The sequence below is a fragment of the Annulohypoxylon maeteangense genome (assembly GCF_022496945.1).
Source record: "Annulohypoxylon maeteangense strain CBS 123835 unplaced genomic scaffold GGS22scaffold_1, whole genome shotgun sequence".
Classification (NCBI taxonomy): domain Eukaryota; kingdom Fungi; phylum Ascomycota; class Sordariomycetes; order Xylariales; family Hypoxylaceae; genus Annulohypoxylon; species Annulohypoxylon maeteangense.
The window spans coordinates 1,041,352-1,058,809 of NW_025953248.1; the positions used below are offsets into that span (position 1 = coordinate 1,041,352).

The following is a 17,458-nucleotide window of genomic DNA, read 5'->3' on the forward strand; positions in this document are numbered from 1 at the left end:
TTCTTATTGGATGAAACCAATCTTACGTGAACATTTCCCACACTAGTATCTACACTAAAATCTTCTACGTCGCCGTTTATTTGGTGTAACCGACTAGCTAGCCTATATCAGCCTTTTAAAGTCATCAAAACTCCGCAATTGCAGACTAGAGAAGTTAAGACTCCGCACGACGATGACGCAGATAGTGGAGGGTGAAGGATACTGTGCCATGTTACTATCAGGAACCACCACACAGTCACAATGTAACAAGACGTAATTCAGGTGTTATTGTCCGAGTTTGTTCTAGTTGCGAAATCTGAATTTGAGATGCAGAGGTTCGGTGACGATGGCATTTCGAGGTCTGACTGCAGGTTTGTCCTATTCTCAGGTTACACGATGGAAAATGGCAGATGAGTCGCTATCCAAAGAGAAGTAGAATTTTCGGTCTGTAATAATAGAAATCTCAGTTAAAGAAATGTATTTATTGGTATGAACCAAGGCAACTTGAAGACGTTAAATACCTGTAACTTCAACCCCTACCTAGGTATCTTGTAGTCCCGCCTTGTGTAACGCAGTTTCGTCCCCCGTTCTTTTAACAATCCCTACCCAGTAGGAACACCATCATTTTAACATGTCTATAAGAGATGTTATAGCGGCGGTATACGTTGCTTTTAACCTTACTCTATCGAAAATCACCGTACTGGGACTTGTTTTTGTATGTATTGCTATCAATTCAACCCCATCCGTACCGCTAGACAAAATCTACTTACACCCAAGCAGTTGTTGGTGCTGCTAGTATCCCAATGGATTTATAATGGCATTTTTCACCCTCTCGCGTCGTTCCCAGGCCCATTTCTTTACGGAGTGTCTGAGCTACCTCTACGTTGGCACCAGGTAAAGGGACAAGAACCCTTCATACTCGCGAAGCTTCACCATAAATACGGACCGACAGTAAGAATCGCACCAAACGACATATCTTATACCAGCTCAGAATCATGGAACGCTATTTACGGAAATCGCGTAGCGCCGGGAGGGATTCACCGTAAGTTACCCCTATTCCTAGTTTTAAGTGGAGCCGTATTGGTCCTTGTCCATACCAGCATCTGCGAAAGAAAATATCTCACAAATGTGCAACATAACAGTAGACCGTAATCTCCCCAAAGAACCCGATCTCGACTTCTACGGCGCACTCGGATTATTCAGCGCGGACGGCGAAGGCCATGCCCGTCAACGGCGACAACTCGCGCCCGCGTTCTCCGAAAGAGCACTACGCGAGCAAGAACCCCTAATAACACGTTATGTCGACCGAGCCATGTCGCGTTTTAGCGAAAACGCAGAAGCCAGAAAACCGATCGACTTATCGGGTTGGTTCAATTACATCACCTTCGACATAATCGGGGACCTAATGTTCGGGCACGACGTATTCGAATGCGTCGAAAAATCGCGCTTCCACCCGCTAGCCTCCGAGCTCCTCACCCGCTTCGAGATCCTCACATACGCCATCGCCATCCAAAGCATAGCACCCTGGCTCTTCTCCATCCTCAAGTCCCTAACACCAAGACGGATAGCGGAAAAGCAGCGGGCGCAAGCCACCTCCATCAAAGCCATGGTAAACAAACGATTACAAACACCAACCAACCGCCCCGACTTCACAACCCTCATCCTCCGCAGCACCCCCAAAAACGAGCCTTCCCTCCTCGAAACCGGCGAAGTCTATCCCACATCCGCGCAAATCCTGCTCGCGGGCAGCGAAACCGTAGCCACGGCCCTGTCAGGCTGCGTATCCCTCCTCCTGCAAAACCCCCCGGTCATGCGCAAACTCACGCACGAAATCCGCACCGCGTTTTCGTCGGAAAGCGAGATAAACTCCTCCACTTTACCCCGCCAGAAGTACCTCCTCGCCGTCCTCACAGAGGCCATGCGACTGTACCCCCCCAACCCGAATTTCCTCCGCCGCTGCACGCCCGCGGACGGGTGCGTGATCCTGAACCGCTTCGTGCCGGGCGGGACGGCGGTCGGGGTCACGGCGTTCGCGGCGTATCGCGACTCAGCGCGGTTCAGGGATGCGGGGGATTTTGTGCCGGAGAGGTGGTTGGGGGGTGGTGAGCGGTATGCGGGTGATGAGTTGGATGGTGTGCAGCATTTTGGGGTTGGCCCGTTGAGTTGTATTGGGGTTAATTTGGCGAATTTGGAGCTGCGGATGATTTTGGCCCGGCTGCTTTGGAGGTTTGATGTTGAGTTGGTGCCGGGGGGTGGGGATTGGTTCGATCAGAAGGCGTTTGTGATTTGGTTTCGACGGCCGTTGCTTGTTAGGTTGGTGCCGAGGGACATGAAGACTGCGGAATAATTGTTAGGGTGGTTTTGAGAGGGTGATGAAGGCAATTTGCGCTCTTCAATCGCTGAATACAGCCCTATTAACGAAGTAATAGTGATCTGCCCGCTGAGTTTTAGTGTGTGACTGCTACATCTGAGGGAGCTTAGCCACCGAAGAAAGACGCCATTTAGTGCGGGGTTAGGTATGTTAGGCCATTAGTGCGTGATGAAGCTTAGAAGCAATTATTTCATAGGGACCGTATTGGGTTCAGCGTTAAACTTTAGTGGATAGCCGCTATAATTTAAGCGTTTTTAAGGAGCTTGGCCACTAAAGAAAAACGCGATACAGCGCAAAAGTATTCCAATTTATACGACTCTAACCCAAACCCTCGTTGCCTGGAGACGTTCGTAGTCAAATTATAAACCACTCGTAGATCCCTCTTCAGGAGTTACGGTCTGCTCAATCAAGTTGACAATATCGTTTGCATCCCCTACCTTCTCAATCCGCCCATCTTTCATCCAAACCACGGCATCTACTCCTTCTCTTAGATGCGACACAGCCGCGCCCACTCTATGAGCGACCATAATTACTGTGTGACCCTTACTCGCGAGCTCTTCATTGATGATATCAAGTATCACCTTCTCGGTTGATGAATCGAGCGATGAGGTAGCCTCGTCAAGCAAGATGATAGGTTTCGCACCCGAGGTGTTTACGACGTACACCTGTAACAATGCTCGTGCGAGGGCTAGTAGCTGTCTTTGTCCAACTGAGAGGGGTGGAAGTGATGTTAGTGTGCGGTCGAGGATCAGATGTGTGCTCGCATTGTCATCGCCCAGCTCATCCTCGTCTAGATTAGAGCTAAAGTGTTGCCATAAATACACCTTCGAAAGCACTTCGATGATAGTATCATTTGAGAGGGTCTCCGTGGGGTCCACATTAAATCGAAGAGATTCTTCGTTGAAGAGGAGGGGTTCTTGAGGCACCGTAACAAAACAACGTTCGCGTATGACTGAACGAGGTACGAGACCAATATTCACGCCGTCGACTATAATTGAGCCTGACTTCGTATCCAATAACCGCAGAAGAGTGAGTAGTAAGGAACTCTTGCCGCTGTGGGAAAGAAGGTCAGTGCACGAGCCCCTGAATTTCAGATTCATTAAAAACTCACCTCCCAGTTCGGCCGCAGATGACAACCTTCTGCCCTGGCTCAATTCTTAACGATACATCCTCGAGTACGGTATTCTCTGTGTTATATGCGGCTGTAACGCCTCGGAATTCCACTGCGCCAGACGACGGCCAAGTTTCAGGGGGTACACTAGTTTCAAATGGCTGGTCCTCAGGAAACACCTCGTCCTCCAGGTTCTTGATTCTAGCGATGGCACCGAGGGATATCTCAAGACTTGTCCAATATTGTACAAGTTTGAGTAACGTAGTATTTGCAATCAGCACAATATTGAGTGCGACACCCACTTGACCACCCGACGTAGTATTTCTGAGAATCACAGCGATAGCAATAACTCCAACAGCTACCGCCGCCACGAGAAGATCGAGGACAATTTTGAGCCAGCATTGGAGACATAAAAGTAGATAGAATGGCTTCTGTGACTCGTCGAGGCGGTGAAGATGTCCGAACTCTGCCTTTGATTGGCCTTCGAACGCACGTATTGTAGTCAATCCGTCAACGGTCTCCAAGAGGTCGATAAAAACTAGAGATCGAGATTCGAGTTCCAGAAGGCGCAATTGCCGCGACGTTCGAAGATATACCTTCTGGACAGCATAAACGAAGATAAAACATATGGGCAAGGTAAATGTCAGTAGTTTCTGGGATACAAATAGCAGGATGACCTGGACCAAGAGTTTGAAGGTCTCTGTAATAGTTATTAGTACTGGATCCAATATTTTTCAGTGTAGGCTAAACCCACGGACGAACACCGAAGATAAGACGGATGCGAGCTGCCTGTCTACAAGCTGAAGGTCTTGGCTAAATCTGTACTGCATCAGTCCTAGTATCGGTAAATCAGGTGCAATACTTACCGATTGATAATTGACCCATTATCTGTCATGGAGAAGTATTGAAGGGGCGCGCTTCATTTCAATTAGTTTCCTGGGTCGTTGAACAGGGGTGAGTGAGAGTACCGGATGATTGTGTGTAGAAGTTTGAAATGTAAGATAAGACCCGAATGGGGAGCCATCCGAAGATTGGTCGCCCTAGTCACGATGTCAGTCTTACTATCAAAGAGTTTCTCTCGTGTGGTAGTGAGGTGAGATTTACCAGGCATGCATATTCGTAACAACATATGCGACGAAGTTTAGAAAAATATATCCTCCAATGAAGAACCAGTCGTTGCTTGACTCTGCGCCGGTCCACATCTTAACCCAGTACTGAGGGAAAGTGATAAAGAAAGAGTAAATTGCGGTACAGGCTATCACGAATACCGAATTGCCCAGTCCGGCGGCCTTGATATAGTAGCCTGCGAATAGTTAGGTGGTATTCTTCACGCCAGTAGCTTTTCAGTCTTACCATAGAGTGTTGAATCGCCGGTTTTTCGCTTCAAATCAATCGTGACATCTTCGTATGACCTCTGTTGCTGAGATAGCGGGTCGGATCCCCCAGTGACAGATCTCTTAGGCTCGCCATCTTCACTTGTGATGATTTTTAATATTTCGGGATCCCTAATGGCAAGCTCGTTCCATTTGCCGTGTTCTTTGATACGTCCATTTTCCAAAACAATTACCTCGTCTGCTAGGTAAAAGTATTGAGCTATAGCAGAATGTTAGCTTGGATGTACTTGTACTTGTAGTCACAGGGGATACCTAGACTACATACCTGAGTTGCTTATGAACAGGACCGTCGTTCCAAGCTTTCTGAAAAGACCCTCATTTCCAAATAGGTTTTCGACAATTTGACTCTCAGTTCTCCCGTCTAGGGCGCTAAATGGATCGTCCAGGATGAGAATCTCCGTTCGAGCGAATATCGCGCGCGCAAGGGCCTAAACCGCGTTAATAACTGGTCTCTTAAAGAAGTGGTATACATACTAATCGTTGACGTTGGCCACCAGATAAGTTGATTCCTCTACTACCAACGAGTGTTTCGTCTCCGTCTGGTAGTGCGTCGATATCTTTCATAAGGCAACATGCATCGAGAACCGTCTTGTACCATGTAAAGTCGGCAACCGAGTCATCATGAAAGTCTGTTATGATTTGCTGGATACTGCCATTCGGTAGCCATGGTATTTGGGAACAGTAGCCAATGCGCTTGGAGGATACAGCAATCATCCCAATTGAGGGGATTTCGCTCAAGATGGATTGAGCTAGAATGGACTTCCCGGAAGCTGTAGCACCCGAGAGAACAACGATAGATCCTTGTCTTACAGTTAAATGGACATCTTCTAGAGCAAGACGAGACTCCCCGGCACAGAGGCCTTCTATAGTGAGAGCTGGGGGTAAAATAGTATCAAAACCACTTTCAGAACTGCCAGATTCGGTGACCGCCTTTGAGTTAGAGATATCAATCCTATAGTCTTGGCGAGATGGTTCAAGAAGGAAGTTTTGGATCCTCTCAAAACTGGCAAAAGACGCAATGACCTTGGGGATAATCGTCATAACCATATTCGCCGGGTGCGTTACCATTGTTAGAATCGCAATAGTGGTAAAAGCAGTCGCAGTATCCAGTCCACTTCCTCTCATTTTGGCCGAAATGGCATAGAGAACGAGGGTGAGTACTGGTGCAAACATGCCGTTGGCATTTGCGGATGCGTTATAAGCAGTCATCATCCATCGTACGCTATTTGCCTTGTGGAGTTCGTTGCGCCGAAGCTCTTCGATACGCGCTGAAATTGCGCCTTGCAAGCCAAGCATTTTGATATTTTTTATAGCACTAATGGCAGAACTTGTCATGGAAATGCGACTCTGGGTTGCTTCATTCCAACTACCCGACCTCGATCGTAGGTTTCTTGCGACATATTGGCTCACACGAGAACACACTAGGGATAGTTTAACAAGAGGCTCAGAAACACATGCGAATCGGGATATTAACTTACGAAAAATGATAAAAATGGGAACTAGTGAGAACCAGCCGACCTGCCAAGCCAACATTCCGATCCCGATGATGACTTCAAGTACCTGTCCCCAAGTTTCATGCACCATCTCTCCAATGGTGTCAAGGTTATCAACATCAGTGTTAGCAAGAGTTAAGACTTTACCTTCACTAATGGCTTCGGCGTAAGAATTCATGGTCTTATCATGGATTAACCCTACGAGGGCAGCTCGAACCATCATTCTCAATTTGTTGAGTTTATGTTGGTATGCCGTAGTTGAGATCTGAATACAGGTTTAGCAGTCGACACAGAGAAGTAAAGCGAGAAGCTTACAGCTAGGCCGATATAAACGACGACCGCAGCCATAACGAGACTAGGTCCAGTCCATGTTTGATTTCTGAGTTGGTCGGTAGTAACGAATGTGATGGCTTGTCGAATGATGACTGGTTGTGAATACCGGAATAATGTGAGAAAAAGTCGCGGGGGTATCGCGAATAAGAACGGTCTTATGAGACACTTGAGCAACACTCTCGGGAGTGTCATCGCATTCTCAGGTCTTACTATATATCAAGAATTATATAAAAATCAGCCCGTTTTCGCCCTTGAATCTCATAGAGTGAGGCACCTACGCCTTTGCTCCCAAGCAAGCAGCGCTGCGGCACGAGTAGGTTTTGATAATAATTTCGCATCAATTGATGGCAGGTCATAGCCTAAGAGAACGTTGTGGTACCCTTCATATAGAATAGGATTAATCCACCAAAAGAACGTCCGGCCAAGTATGCTAGACTTCTCTTCGGAAGATACATCTTCATTTGAGGACTTCTTGATAAGATCCTTTTGAAGAGTTTCGGTCGCAAGTAAAGAAGTCTCGAGAACTAGCTGTGCTAATATTGGGTCTTGCATCAGCCAATCGCTTTGCCCCCGGATAGAAGATGGTAGTTCGAAGCAATCGCGAATGAGACATGCGACGAGGTAAATGATGATTGTGTCCGACGGGCGAATGCTCCGCCGATGCTTCAGCCATGATAGAACACAGAGCACTGACGCCGCGGCAAGTTCTAGAGTTCTAGAAGCGATATGTAAATTAAGTTCATTGAGCGTAGAACTTTCTAATGCAATGAGACGACCCAAACTTGATATTGTAAACAAAATTGATAAAACCTGTTAGGACTGTCAGTCGATGATGTTGTGCTTCGGTGTCGGGTGAGTTCTTACCGTTTTGCTATGCCCCTGAAACCCGGAGATAACAACAGCGGGCGCCCTACGTAAGCGCCATAAGCGAAAAAACGCCACGCAAAGAAACAATGACGAAAGCAAAATGGAGAAAACAGCGACCGCATCTGCGGAGCTCGCAATGCGAGCCATCTTATTGATGATTATGCTCTTTAAACATCATTTCATGATGATAATGAGGAGGAAAGAATTGTGTCAGCAAGATAAAGCCCCGGCATTAGGCAGTTAATGCGGGCATGTGGCACCAATTAGATCACACAAGAACTTGGAAAGATAAAACATCTTGTCATCTCGTATCGGGTCGCCAACAACCTCGAGCATTTCCCAAACGGGACATGGAAACGCTTTAATCACCACATTGATTGGCTCAGTTCGACGGGAACTAATCCTTCAAAACGCATCAATAAGTGGACCTCCCTGGACACTAGACCAAGGCAAACGAAACGAGCATTAGTGTACCTAAGAACACCTCCCTAAGGCTGTAGGTATGGTGCGAAGAGACGGGCGGAGACGGATTTGACGTACTGTATTACGGAACAGTTTCAATCATACATATACAACTATATATCAACCTAGAGGTCAGATATCTTCGACAATCCCTCCAACTGCGCTTTGATCTGAATAGCGACGAGTCGAGAGAAGTACCGACACATAGCCAGGTTACCTCCGTGAAGCCAGAGGCCGGGATGACCACTTTGTCGCCACATCACCTTCGTCTCGCCTTCCTCGTCGTAGCCCCATACGTTGGACTTAACTTTGCTCGCGATCTCGTCTCCGAATATTACCTCTGTGGCCGTCTTCATGTTCTGGTAGCCCGTTGCGCAGACAATCTCGTCTGCTTCTAACTCCGTTCCGTCCTCGAGCTTCACGGCGTGCGGTAAGATCTCACTTATGCCGAGCCCGTGTTTAACCTTCACCTTACCGTCAATGATCAATTGCGAGGTACCAACGTCGATATAGTATCCGCCACCGCGTTGAAGATACTTGGTCCACAGTCCGGCGTTCATCGGACCTCTATCGGTTTTGAATCCGGCTTTATTAAGACCTTCGAGGATGTCCTTGTCTTGAACTTGCTGGCGCTCGTTGAGATCGAATTGGATCGCCTTATAAACCTCACCCGGTTTACCCCATGTCAACAAGTCCGCTTCTTCGGTCGGAGGACCACCCTCGCGATATGAGGGCCAAAGCAAAAGATCCAATACTGCCTTGCTAGTCATGACCGTCGTTGAAGATCGCTGGATCATAGTTACATCATAGCCCTTTTCGTAGAAATCTTGGGAAATGTCCATCGCCGAATTGCAGGCGCCGATCACGATTGCTTTTCTACCTTTACCATTTTTCTTGGCACCTCGGAAATCAGAAGAATGGCAAAGTACGTCGCCCTTAAAATTCTCTTGGCCTTTGAAATTCGGATAGTTTTTCTTTCCAGAATGGCCGGTGCATTGGATGATATGTTTCGGATGCATTACGCGTACTTCGACGCTGCCGTCCTTTTTACCCCGCTTCAGAACCGCGGTCCATTGCTTTTTCTTGTCATCCCACGAACTGTACTCTAGGCTTGTGTTATTCCACACGTTGAGCTCGAGCATTTCAGCGTACGATTTCAGGAATTCGGCTAGTTTGTCCTTGGGAGTAAATACGGGCCAAAAGTCGGGGAATGGCAAGTAAGGGAGGTGGTCGTACCACACAGCATCGTGCAGCACGAGTTGATGATAGCGCCCCCTCCAGTTGTCGCCGATATTATCACATATGTCAATGGCGAGTGTGGGGACTCCGAGCATTTTCAATCGAGCTTGTACTGAAAGTCCGGCTTGCCCACATCCTTGTAAAGTGTAAGCGCCACCATACGTCGATCAAATAATAGATTATAGCTTACCAATAACGAGTACTTCGGGGTCACCGTTCTCAAAATTGAATTCCGCTTCCCTTCTATCAAGCCAGTTTTTCCTATCGGCTTGTGCCCCATGCTGGACACCGATTGGTCTCAAACGTCCAACTGGTTCTGGGTGAGCATTAAGCTCTTGCATCGAAGTGAATAAGGTCCATATTTTCCATTCTCCATTGACTTTGATGAGACGAGCAAGCCCAGGACCAATTCCATGCTCAGAGGTAGTTCGTACATAAAATTGAATTCCGTATACGGTCCCGTCGCCTCGCAGGTCTGCTACTTCTGGTCCAGCATTTTTGACTGGATACTCTCGGTCTGTTCCAATACTCTTCAGGTAATGGCCTTTTTCTAAGAAAGAAATAATCTTATCTCTTCCCTTTGCTGTGCGGAAATCCCAGGTCATACCGAGATGATCCCGCCAGTAGCTATTTTCTTCGACGAAGAGGTTCGCAAGGGCCTTATAATCTCGTGCTGCGAGCGAGCTATTGAAAGAGTCTATAATCTGAGAAGAGACCGCAGAGGCATCTACGGTTTCATCTTTGGTCGTTACCGGCCATGGTGCGATGGGAATATCCACAGATCCGGGAACAACTCGTTGACTTGACGGGAGAGCGTCTGAGGATGTCATGTTGATAAGTGTTCAAGAAACAGCACAGGACTAAGTAGGGAAACGTGATGGAACCTCAAAGTTGAGACAGTCAAAATCCAGGAGCTCGAGCTTATAGATAAGCTCCTCACGTTGATACAGGTGGTTACAAGACCCCGCATCTTGCGGAGGGAAGCCGGAGGCTCTCCACGAAACTCGTCCGTAAGAAGGTACCATACGGACATACGGGACAGTGAATCAGGTATAAATCGCCGTAGCTGTCCTTCATCGCCCCGCAATTGACATCGAACGTAATAGATAGCTGTCAGGAGACAGCCTTTACTCGCATCGACCTAAACCGACGGCCTCCTATAATGCCCCGAGACGAAGTAGGTGGCTTATTCAGAGGAGCGCCGAATGAGACTCCGAGGCTGTTGTCACAATCTATCCATGGTAAGCAACTAAGCTAGATCAGATCAGCTCACAAATCTAACACATACAGTTTAGACTCTTGACGATAGTCTCTAAATATGCACCCCAGCGCACCCCAGCGTCCCCCGTGCTGTACTCCAGTGTGGGGGACTGTGGAATATGGGGTATAATCGGGGTTGCCTTATATCGGATTGCCTCTTTTAGGCGTTACCGCTACCCCAAGATGTCGCTAACATCAAATAAGTGTTCCGTATAGGCATTCGTGCCCACTTCTATGGTCCGTGTCTGCATACTGTATTGTATGAAGGAAGCCAACAGATAGGATTTTGTGATATGAAGAGTTGTTGTCGCATGGATGGAAGTTGTATGAATAAGGTCCATACAGAATAGTCCGACCTAGATAGAGTAGCCCTAGTAGCCTATCGTCACTGCCCAGTGCTCATTGTGGCTGGGTTCTAGCGTTAAAATTCCGAAAACTCAATGGCAACTAAAGTTTACTAGCTTGTCCACGCTTCCATGACTTCATCTGATATTATAAGCTTAACTGAAGTATATATGAATCCATTCCTCGTTTTAGTGATGGCGTTGAACTTCAATTATGTGTAACTTCCATTTCCCCGGTAAGTCGACAATAAGCTCAATCCACAAATAACCAGCTGACTGTTGACGCGTAGGAATAGTGCAGACAATGACGGAGTTGCAGGTCTTGGAAGCGCTAGAGACAATCATAAAAAGAAAAAAAAAATCTAAGGGTGGCAATTGGATGAGGATCAGGATCTGCATTCACAAGATCAAGCTAGATCATTGGTCCACCAATAGGATCCAATTGTATCCGATTCATGAGGATTATGTAAAAGATGCCGAACAGGGGTCTGGTGTTATTCCTTCACTTTTCACTGCTCAGCCCTTGATTTCGGAAACCATCGTTGCCGCTTTCTCCAGTAAGGCTCTCCGTTACCGCTTGTTTTTCGACCTATCCGGTCAGGTTAGACGTGCGCAAATCAAAGGCTTCGTAATTGCTTCGTTGCTTTCAATCTAGGAAAGAAAATATCTCGACTAGGTCGTAAGAAAAGAACGCTAGCCATGACCAAAAAATCGTCTTCTATGCACCGAGTCCCCTCGGCTGGGGCCGTCGAGCATGGTTATCCAAGCGGACATCTGGGTCATCTCACTGAGCACGAGGAGCACGCTCTGGTAGAATTTAAAACTCTTCTAGAGGAGAAAGGGTTATATAAGCCGGGCAATCCGCCATCTCACGATGATCCCACGCTGCTGTATGTAAACAAAACTCCTCCGAGGTTATCCCTAGATTCGCGTTGGGTTTTGGCTCTAATATTTATCGCCAATCTCCAGTCGATATCTTCGAGCGCGGAAATGGGTCCCTGAAGATGCGTACGGGCAATTCAGCGAGACGGAAAAGTTCCGTGACGCAAACCAGATCAATGTGCTCTACGACACCATCGATATCGAGTCGTTCGAGGCTACCAGGAAACTTGTATGTTACATCGAAGAACCCCGCAAACTTCCTTGGCACAGAGAACTCATTTGTTATTTTTATCAATATAGTATCCTCGATTCACCGGGCGACGTGATAAGCGGTGCGTAATACATACCTGTATACTCTCGACATAAGCTCCAGCGCAAGATGAATTGACATCCTAGCAGAGGCATTCCAATTTACGTATTCCAAATCCGACATCTAGACTCCCACGCCGTATCCAAATATGAGAAGTCCACCGAGACGACATATAGCAGAGCAAAGACGGATGGGAAAACGCCTGCTAAGCTACTCCGACTTATTGCGTTATACGAAAATCTTACAAGATTCGTACAACCGTTGTCATCTGAGTGCACCGACCGCCCACACCCCGAAACCCCAATTACCCTAAGTACCAACATTGTCGACATTTCCCATGTCAGTTTACGCATGTTCTGGAACTTGAAGGCCCATATGCAGGCGGCGAGTCAACTTGCGACTGCACATTACCCCGAGACTCTCGACCGTATGTCCACGAACTCTCATATTATATCCCTAGTATACATACATAGGTTTATATGCTGTGAAACTAGAAACATGTTAACATGAATAACTAGGCATATTCATTATTGGGGCACCGATATTCTTCTCAACCGTCTGGGGCTGGGTTAAGCGCTGGTTTGACCCCATAACGGTATCCAAGATTTTTATCCTTTCGGACCACGATGTCTTACCCGTTTTAACGTCTTTCATGGATATTAAAGATATTCCTAAGCACTATGGCGGTGAATTGGAGTGGGACTTTTTCGATGAGCCTGCTTGGGGTGACGAGATCAAACGAATATGCGAGTGGGAGAATGGTTACACCGCTTTCCCCTCAGGCCCATTGTACTGGCGTCCTATTGACGGCGGCAAGCGAGTTGAATGTCTTGCAGTGGGTAGTAAAGGCGAGACAGACAGGCGAGAACGCGTCTGCACCATTACAAAAGCATACCCTCCTAAATCCGCCGCAGACACCCTTGCTTCCGTTGAAGTATCACAGACCGACGCCCCAACGGAAGGTGAAGAGAGCTTCGTGTCGCCGACCTCCGAGAAGGTTGCTCTAAACGGCGAAGTTCCGACAGCGAGCATCGCGGCTTTATCGGTGGCCGAGTAAAACTAATGCGAGATGTATAAACGACTTTGTCGAGATCGAGATCGAGATCGGACTTGGAATACCCATTGCGAATTTTGGAGTAGAATCGCTGAAGATATAGACATAAGTTATGTACATGATACACATGGAGGGATATTACGCCGGCCATACGAGCGTTTCAAGGTTTATTTTAATTTCTATAAGATCTTCCTATTAGGGTATATTGGGGCATTTTTACGGAACCATGGTGTGCTGCTCTATTTTGGAGGATTTGGCACGAATAGGATAGATAGGTGTCTTTCTGACATTAGTACGGAGTGAATATAATAACCTGAACTCCCAACGCCCTCTAGACTGTCTATGCTCTATCGTAACCATACCTAATGTGTGTTCTCGTAATCTAGTATATGCCGTATTCTCTGTAACCGACGTTCTATGGGCCATCAAAACGCCACATAACTGTAGGACTCAGCAGTCTTGCAAAGATACCGTAACTCAAACTTCCTTTCGTCTTCTCCACTCTTTGATCCCCTCTACGACCTCATCCCATGTAACCCCATCTCTCACCAACCACATCGTCAAGCCAAGGGACTCCGTATCCCGATTCCGACTCTCATCATCAAAAAACAACATCTCAGAATGCGGTATCCTAGTCCTCTTCCCCAGCGCCTTAAAATGCTGAATCTTGCTACTAGGATAGATCTCAAGCCCAGCATCAAAGAAATCAATCGCCTTGCGAACCTTCTCCCTCTTCCCCGCACCACTGCCCCCACTCCCGCCCGCCGCCGCAGCTTTTATCACAGCATCCACACTCGCCTCTTCCAACAACGAACTAGCAGGCGGTATTTGTAGTAGCTTAAGCATCTCCCGTCCGAGATCGGGTGCGTGCGTCCGGCTCGCGACCCCGAGCTTGACGCCTGCGAGCGCGAGCCCGTGCAGGATGGCGGGCACCTGGGCGTAGAAGGCGAAGGTCTCGCCGACCTTGTCGACGGCGGCCGCGCGCTCCGGGTTCGCCGCCCGCAGCGGCGGGTACACGTGCGTGTCGACCCAGAACGGCCACAGCGTGTAGTCGAGGTCGAAGACGACGGCGCGCGGCAGCGGGAGGCCGTCGCTGAGGATGGGAGGGAGAGTCGTTGGGTCGTTCAGCGGGAGGGTGGGTTGTTTGGAGAGCTTGCGAATCATTTTGCGGAGATCGGGGAGGTCGGGACGGTTACTTCGGTACCGATTCGCGGTCGGTAAATGGATGTTAAGTTGTGTGAAGGTGTAGAGATTGGAGCTAGGAATGTATCGAGGCGCTGTTTTCGAAATTCTATTAAGAGGTGTGACGTATGAAACAAATCCAGTTTTAGTTAGAACCTTCTACGTCTCAATGGATGCCGGGCATATTGTTAAGGCCGATACCGATTGTGGCTTCTTCCTGAGATCATGGATCACAAGCAGAACCGATTCCCCGCCTCCTTCCCGCTTCTTAAATTCGGAGTCCCTTCGGAGAGAGCCTTTGTCGGCCCGGCATGTACGTCATCCTATTTCTTGACGGCTGGCGATGCTTCCCCTTTCTCCAAATTTGTAAAACCTCGTTGTCCTATTTCCGTTCGCACATCTCCAAAGTCCCCAACTTTTGTATATTAAAGCGCATGCAAGGGGTGTCACCGAATGCACTTCGTCGATTTCGGTGTTAACGAGCCGACACACGACCCGGGCTTATTACCTGAGCATTATGCGTCGTCTAAATCAATTTCTAATGCTACAATAAGCAAGTCCAGTTACCAACTTGTGACAAAAGCAAACTCCATCAGCCTCCCATCATATGCATGTGCGCTGAGACCTTGGCATCGAGACCACGCAATAGACGTTAGGTATCCGAGTCTCAGCGGCTCTCTTACAAGGGTTTAGCTCGAATAGCTCGCCCCTAAACGTTCGTAGTTCGGGATCTTAGGGGTGAGCACCCACAGATTATCAGCAAAATGATAACTGCCGAATATGTTCCATGGCAGAAACACCAGCACCCATGCGGGGCCGCGGCTGAGGGGAATAGTCTAGTGGGTAACAACAATGTTGTCACACAAGAAGACTGTCTCGAATACGCCTAACAGGAGCACTTGAGCACATCGAACGTTAGCTGCACTTTCAATAGTCTTCAAGCTACCATGTCGTCAATGTATGTATCCTGTAGCAAGCCTATTCACCTGGGGACATTGATTCGCCGATTTGCTCGCGAACGGACTCCTCCACACACTACCCCGGCTTTCTCCGTTTCACACGTCCTTACCATATATCGTATATAATATGAGGGCATCTCGCCGCCACAAGCCATTGGAGACTAGTCCTTCATTCTGATCTCGCTTATATCTACGTTCAAGAAAGATCAGCATTGCATGGCTTTGACAACTGCCCATTAGAGTAATAACTAAGACAACGAGTATTCGACATTCAACATGGCAGAACGAAAGATCCAAATCGTGAAAATAACCCACGTGTACTACAAGTACCCAGACCTAGACAAGGCGATAACCTTCCTGAAGGACTTTGGCTTCACTGAAGAAAAGAGAGTGTCGGACGAAAAGGTTTACTTCCGAGGGTACGGAACAGATCCATGGGTACTGTGCGCCACCAAGTCAGATAAGCCCGAATTTGGAGGCGCGGCCTTCGTCGTCGAATCGGAAGACGACCTAAAACTCGCGGCTGAGACAATTCCAAAAGCGACCAAAATTTACGAGCTCACAGATGCCCCGGGTGGCGGCAAGGGTGTCACATTCTACGATCCAGTCGATGGGTACCCATTTCATCTCGTGTGGGGCCAGACACCTGCTCCGATGCTAGATATTCCCCTCCCACACGAACCCGTGAACTATGTGAGGAGTCCCCCAACCTAACTCTGTCATGGCCTGTTACTAATGAAGATGTAGCCAACCGAGAAGAACAGACCTGTGAACAAGTTCCAGCGATTTCAGAAGCGGCCTGCTCCCGTACACAAGTTAGGCCATTTCGGCGTGAGGACGACGAATTTCGCCAAGGCCTACGAATTCTACTCCAAGTACTTTAACTTCTTGGCTAGCGATGTACGAACAAAATCCCACATCCATATATACCGCAGTCACTTACTTACACCATAACAGCTCATCCACGATGACAAGAAAATCGACCGAACGGTGTTCTACCGGCTGAACAGGGGCGACGAGGAAGTAGACCACCACGTCTTCTTCTTCGCCGAGGGAGCCACCTACAGAGTCCACCACTCCTCGTTCGAGACGCACGACTTCGACACCCAAGTCCTCGGCCACGACTGGCTGAGGGAGAAGGGCTATAAGAACTGCTGGGGCGTTGGGCGACACGTCCTTGGTAGCCAGATCTTCGACTACTGGTACGCATCTCCGCTTCCTTCCCCTTGATGGCGCTATTTGAACTGACCGTGTTTCAGGTATGACCCGTTCGGATTCATCATGGAGCACTACGTCGACGGCGACCTGGTCGATGCCTCTGAGCCGACGCATATCTCGCAGGCTGGGCCGGGTAGTCTGCACGTGTGGGGTGAGTACCTTGCCTTTCCCTAGGTATATTTGTAAAGAAACACTACTAATCAGATGCGCGTTAGGTCCCGCTGTTCCTGGAGAGTTCTTACCAAAGGATTGATTTCGATCTCGATGAAACAGGAAGGTATTTGCTCCTGGGTAGCTCCAGATTGTGTGGTCTCTCGAGTTCAGTGTATTTGTATTCAGGTATAATTGGTGAGCGTCTAATGAAAATTAATGATACATCCCATTTATCAGAACCTCGTGTTGCATTGTCGACACCTTATAATCCACCTATTTGTGTGTCATTCCATATCCACTCACCTCAAGACTACTTCAAGGCCCTATTATCGCGAGGAGTTAGACGAGCGAGTTCAGTAATTGTCCGCAGTATAACCCTTCATTCGAATCCAATAGACTGTTACATTTTAATAGAATCGTAGCCAATTAAACGTTCTCGCATACAACCACGAAACCGAAAACGAAGACTACCTATGTTTTATATCCATGTACGTGATAACATGGTTCGACTATTGGGTGACTCTGAGTTGTGTACCTAGGTAATATTTAATATATACCAACAGCATTCTATTGACTATGTGATTTATACAGCTTGCTGTCTGCTTACTTTTAGCTACTACTTAAAGCCCTCAACATGTTTACATAAAAGCGTTTACATGGATATATTTTTCAACATGACTTTACTTGTACCTATGAAGAGGGTGGTCCTGGGATTTCACATCGCTATTGATGGGTCTCCTAGAACGACATTCCTGTCATTCCCTAGCTCTGAACTAGCTGGAAAGTAGAGATATTATCAAGATTACGTTAGGTATAATACGAAACAAATGTAGCATGTAAGTCCTAT

General features: G+C 47.7%; 6 protein-coding genes across 6 annotated transcripts; 3 read left to right on the top strand and 3 right to left on the bottom strand.

Annotated features, from left to right (window-relative positions):
- The first annotated feature begins 940 nt into the window (after positions 1–940).
- On the top strand, positions 941–2,442 carry GGS22DRAFT_149119 (cytochrome P450). The gene has a single exon (XM_047959090.1). It carries the CDS (start codon positions 1,106–1,108, stop codon positions 2,324–2,326), a length of 1,221 nt encoding a protein of 406 aa, XP_047823600.1. The 5' UTR covers positions 941–1,105; the 3' UTR covers positions 2,327–2,442.
- A 15-nt stretch (positions 2,443–2,457) lies between these two features.
- Positions 2,458–7,695, bottom strand: GGS22DRAFT_194123 (ABC transporter; the record flags this gene model as incomplete). The annotated part of the gene is made up of 13 exons (XM_047965458.1): positions 2,458–3,403; positions 3,462–4,161; positions 4,216–4,280; positions 4,328–4,378; positions 4,430–4,501; positions 4,566–4,764; positions 4,815–5,054; positions 5,121–5,283; positions 5,330–6,276; positions 6,334–6,613; positions 6,664–6,890; positions 6,960–7,491; positions 7,546–7,695. 13 exons carry the CDS (start codon positions 7,693–7,695, stop codon positions 2,710–2,712), a joined length of 4,320 nt encoding a protein of 1,439 aa, XP_047823601.1. The 3' UTR covers positions 2,458–2,709.
- Positions 7,409–10,352, bottom strand: GGS22DRAFT_3884 (FAD/NAD(P)-binding domain-containing protein). Its single transcript, XM_047966962.1, has 4 exons — positions 9,440–10,352; positions 8,089–9,385; positions 7,546–7,591; positions 7,409–7,491 (listed from the first exon to the last, which is right to left on the bottom strand). The coding sequence occupies exons 1-2, from the start codon at positions 10,077–10,079 to the stop codon at positions 8,136–8,138; spliced, it is 1,890 nt and encodes a 629-aa protein (XP_047823602.1). The 5' UTR covers positions 10,080–10,352; the 3' UTR covers positions 7,409–7,491; positions 7,546–7,591; positions 8,089–8,135.
- Positions 10,353–11,364: 1,012 nt separating this feature from the next.
- On the top strand, positions 11,365–13,378 carry GGS22DRAFT_149124 (CRAL/TRIO domain-containing protein). Its single transcript, XM_047959091.1, has 5 exons — positions 11,365–11,743; positions 11,823–11,964; positions 12,036–12,067; positions 12,135–12,472; positions 12,564–13,378. The coding sequence occupies exons 1-5, from the start codon at positions 11,553–11,555 to the stop codon at positions 13,100–13,102; spliced, it is 1,242 nt and encodes a 413-aa protein (XP_047823603.1). The 5' UTR covers positions 11,365–11,552; the 3' UTR covers positions 13,103–13,378.
- On the bottom strand, positions 13,379–14,672 carry GGS22DRAFT_149126 (magnesium-dependent phosphatase-1). Its single transcript, XM_047959092.1, has one exon. The coding sequence runs from the start codon at positions 14,261–14,263 to the stop codon at positions 13,577–13,579; it is 687 nt and encodes a 228-aa protein (XP_047823604.1). The 5' UTR covers positions 14,264–14,672; the 3' UTR covers positions 13,379–13,576.
- Positions 14,673–15,516: 844 nt separating this feature from the next.
- On the top strand, positions 15,517–16,711 carry GGS22DRAFT_183114 (Glyoxalase/Bleomycin resistance protein/Dihydroxybiphenyl dioxygenase; the record flags this gene model as incomplete). Its single annotated transcript, XM_047964049.1, has 5 exons — positions 15,517–15,933; positions 15,988–16,140; positions 16,198–16,442; positions 16,500–16,609; positions 16,674–16,711. The coding sequence occupies 5 exons, from the start codon at positions 15,517–15,519 to the stop codon at positions 16,709–16,711; spliced, it is 963 nt and encodes a 320-aa protein (XP_047823605.1).
- Between the last annotated feature and the right edge of the window lie 747 nt (positions 16,712–17,458).

Bases quoted from the DNA above. Each gene is read 5' to 3' on its own strand.
- GGS22DRAFT_149119 (XM_047959090.1), top strand. From the start codon at position 1,106: ATGTGCAACATAACAGTAGACCGTAATCTCCCCAAAGAACCCGATCTC.
- GGS22DRAFT_3884 (XM_047966962.1), bottom strand. From the start codon at position 10,079: ATGACATCCTCAGACGCTCTCCCGTCAAGTCAACGAGTTGTTCCCGGA. The intron at 9,386-9,439 runs GTAAGCTATAAT...ACACTTTACAAG, and splicing joins CCCCGAAGTACTCGTTATTG to GATGTGGGCAAGCCGGACTT.
- GGS22DRAFT_149124 (XM_047959091.1), top strand. From the start codon at position 11,553: ATGACCAAAAAATCGTCTTCTATGCACCGAGTCCCCTCGGCTGGGGCC. The intron at 11,965-12,035 runs GTATGTTACATC...TTATCAATATAG, and splicing joins TCGAGGCTACCAGGAAACTT to TATCCTCGATTCACCGGGCG. The intron at 12,473-12,563 runs GTATGTCCACGA...ATGAATAACTAG, and splicing joins TTACCCCGAGACTCTCGACC to GCATATTCATTATTGGGGCA.
- GGS22DRAFT_149126 (XM_047959092.1), bottom strand. From the start codon at position 14,263: ATGATTCGCAAGCTCTCCAAACAACCCACCCTCCCGCTGAACGACCCA.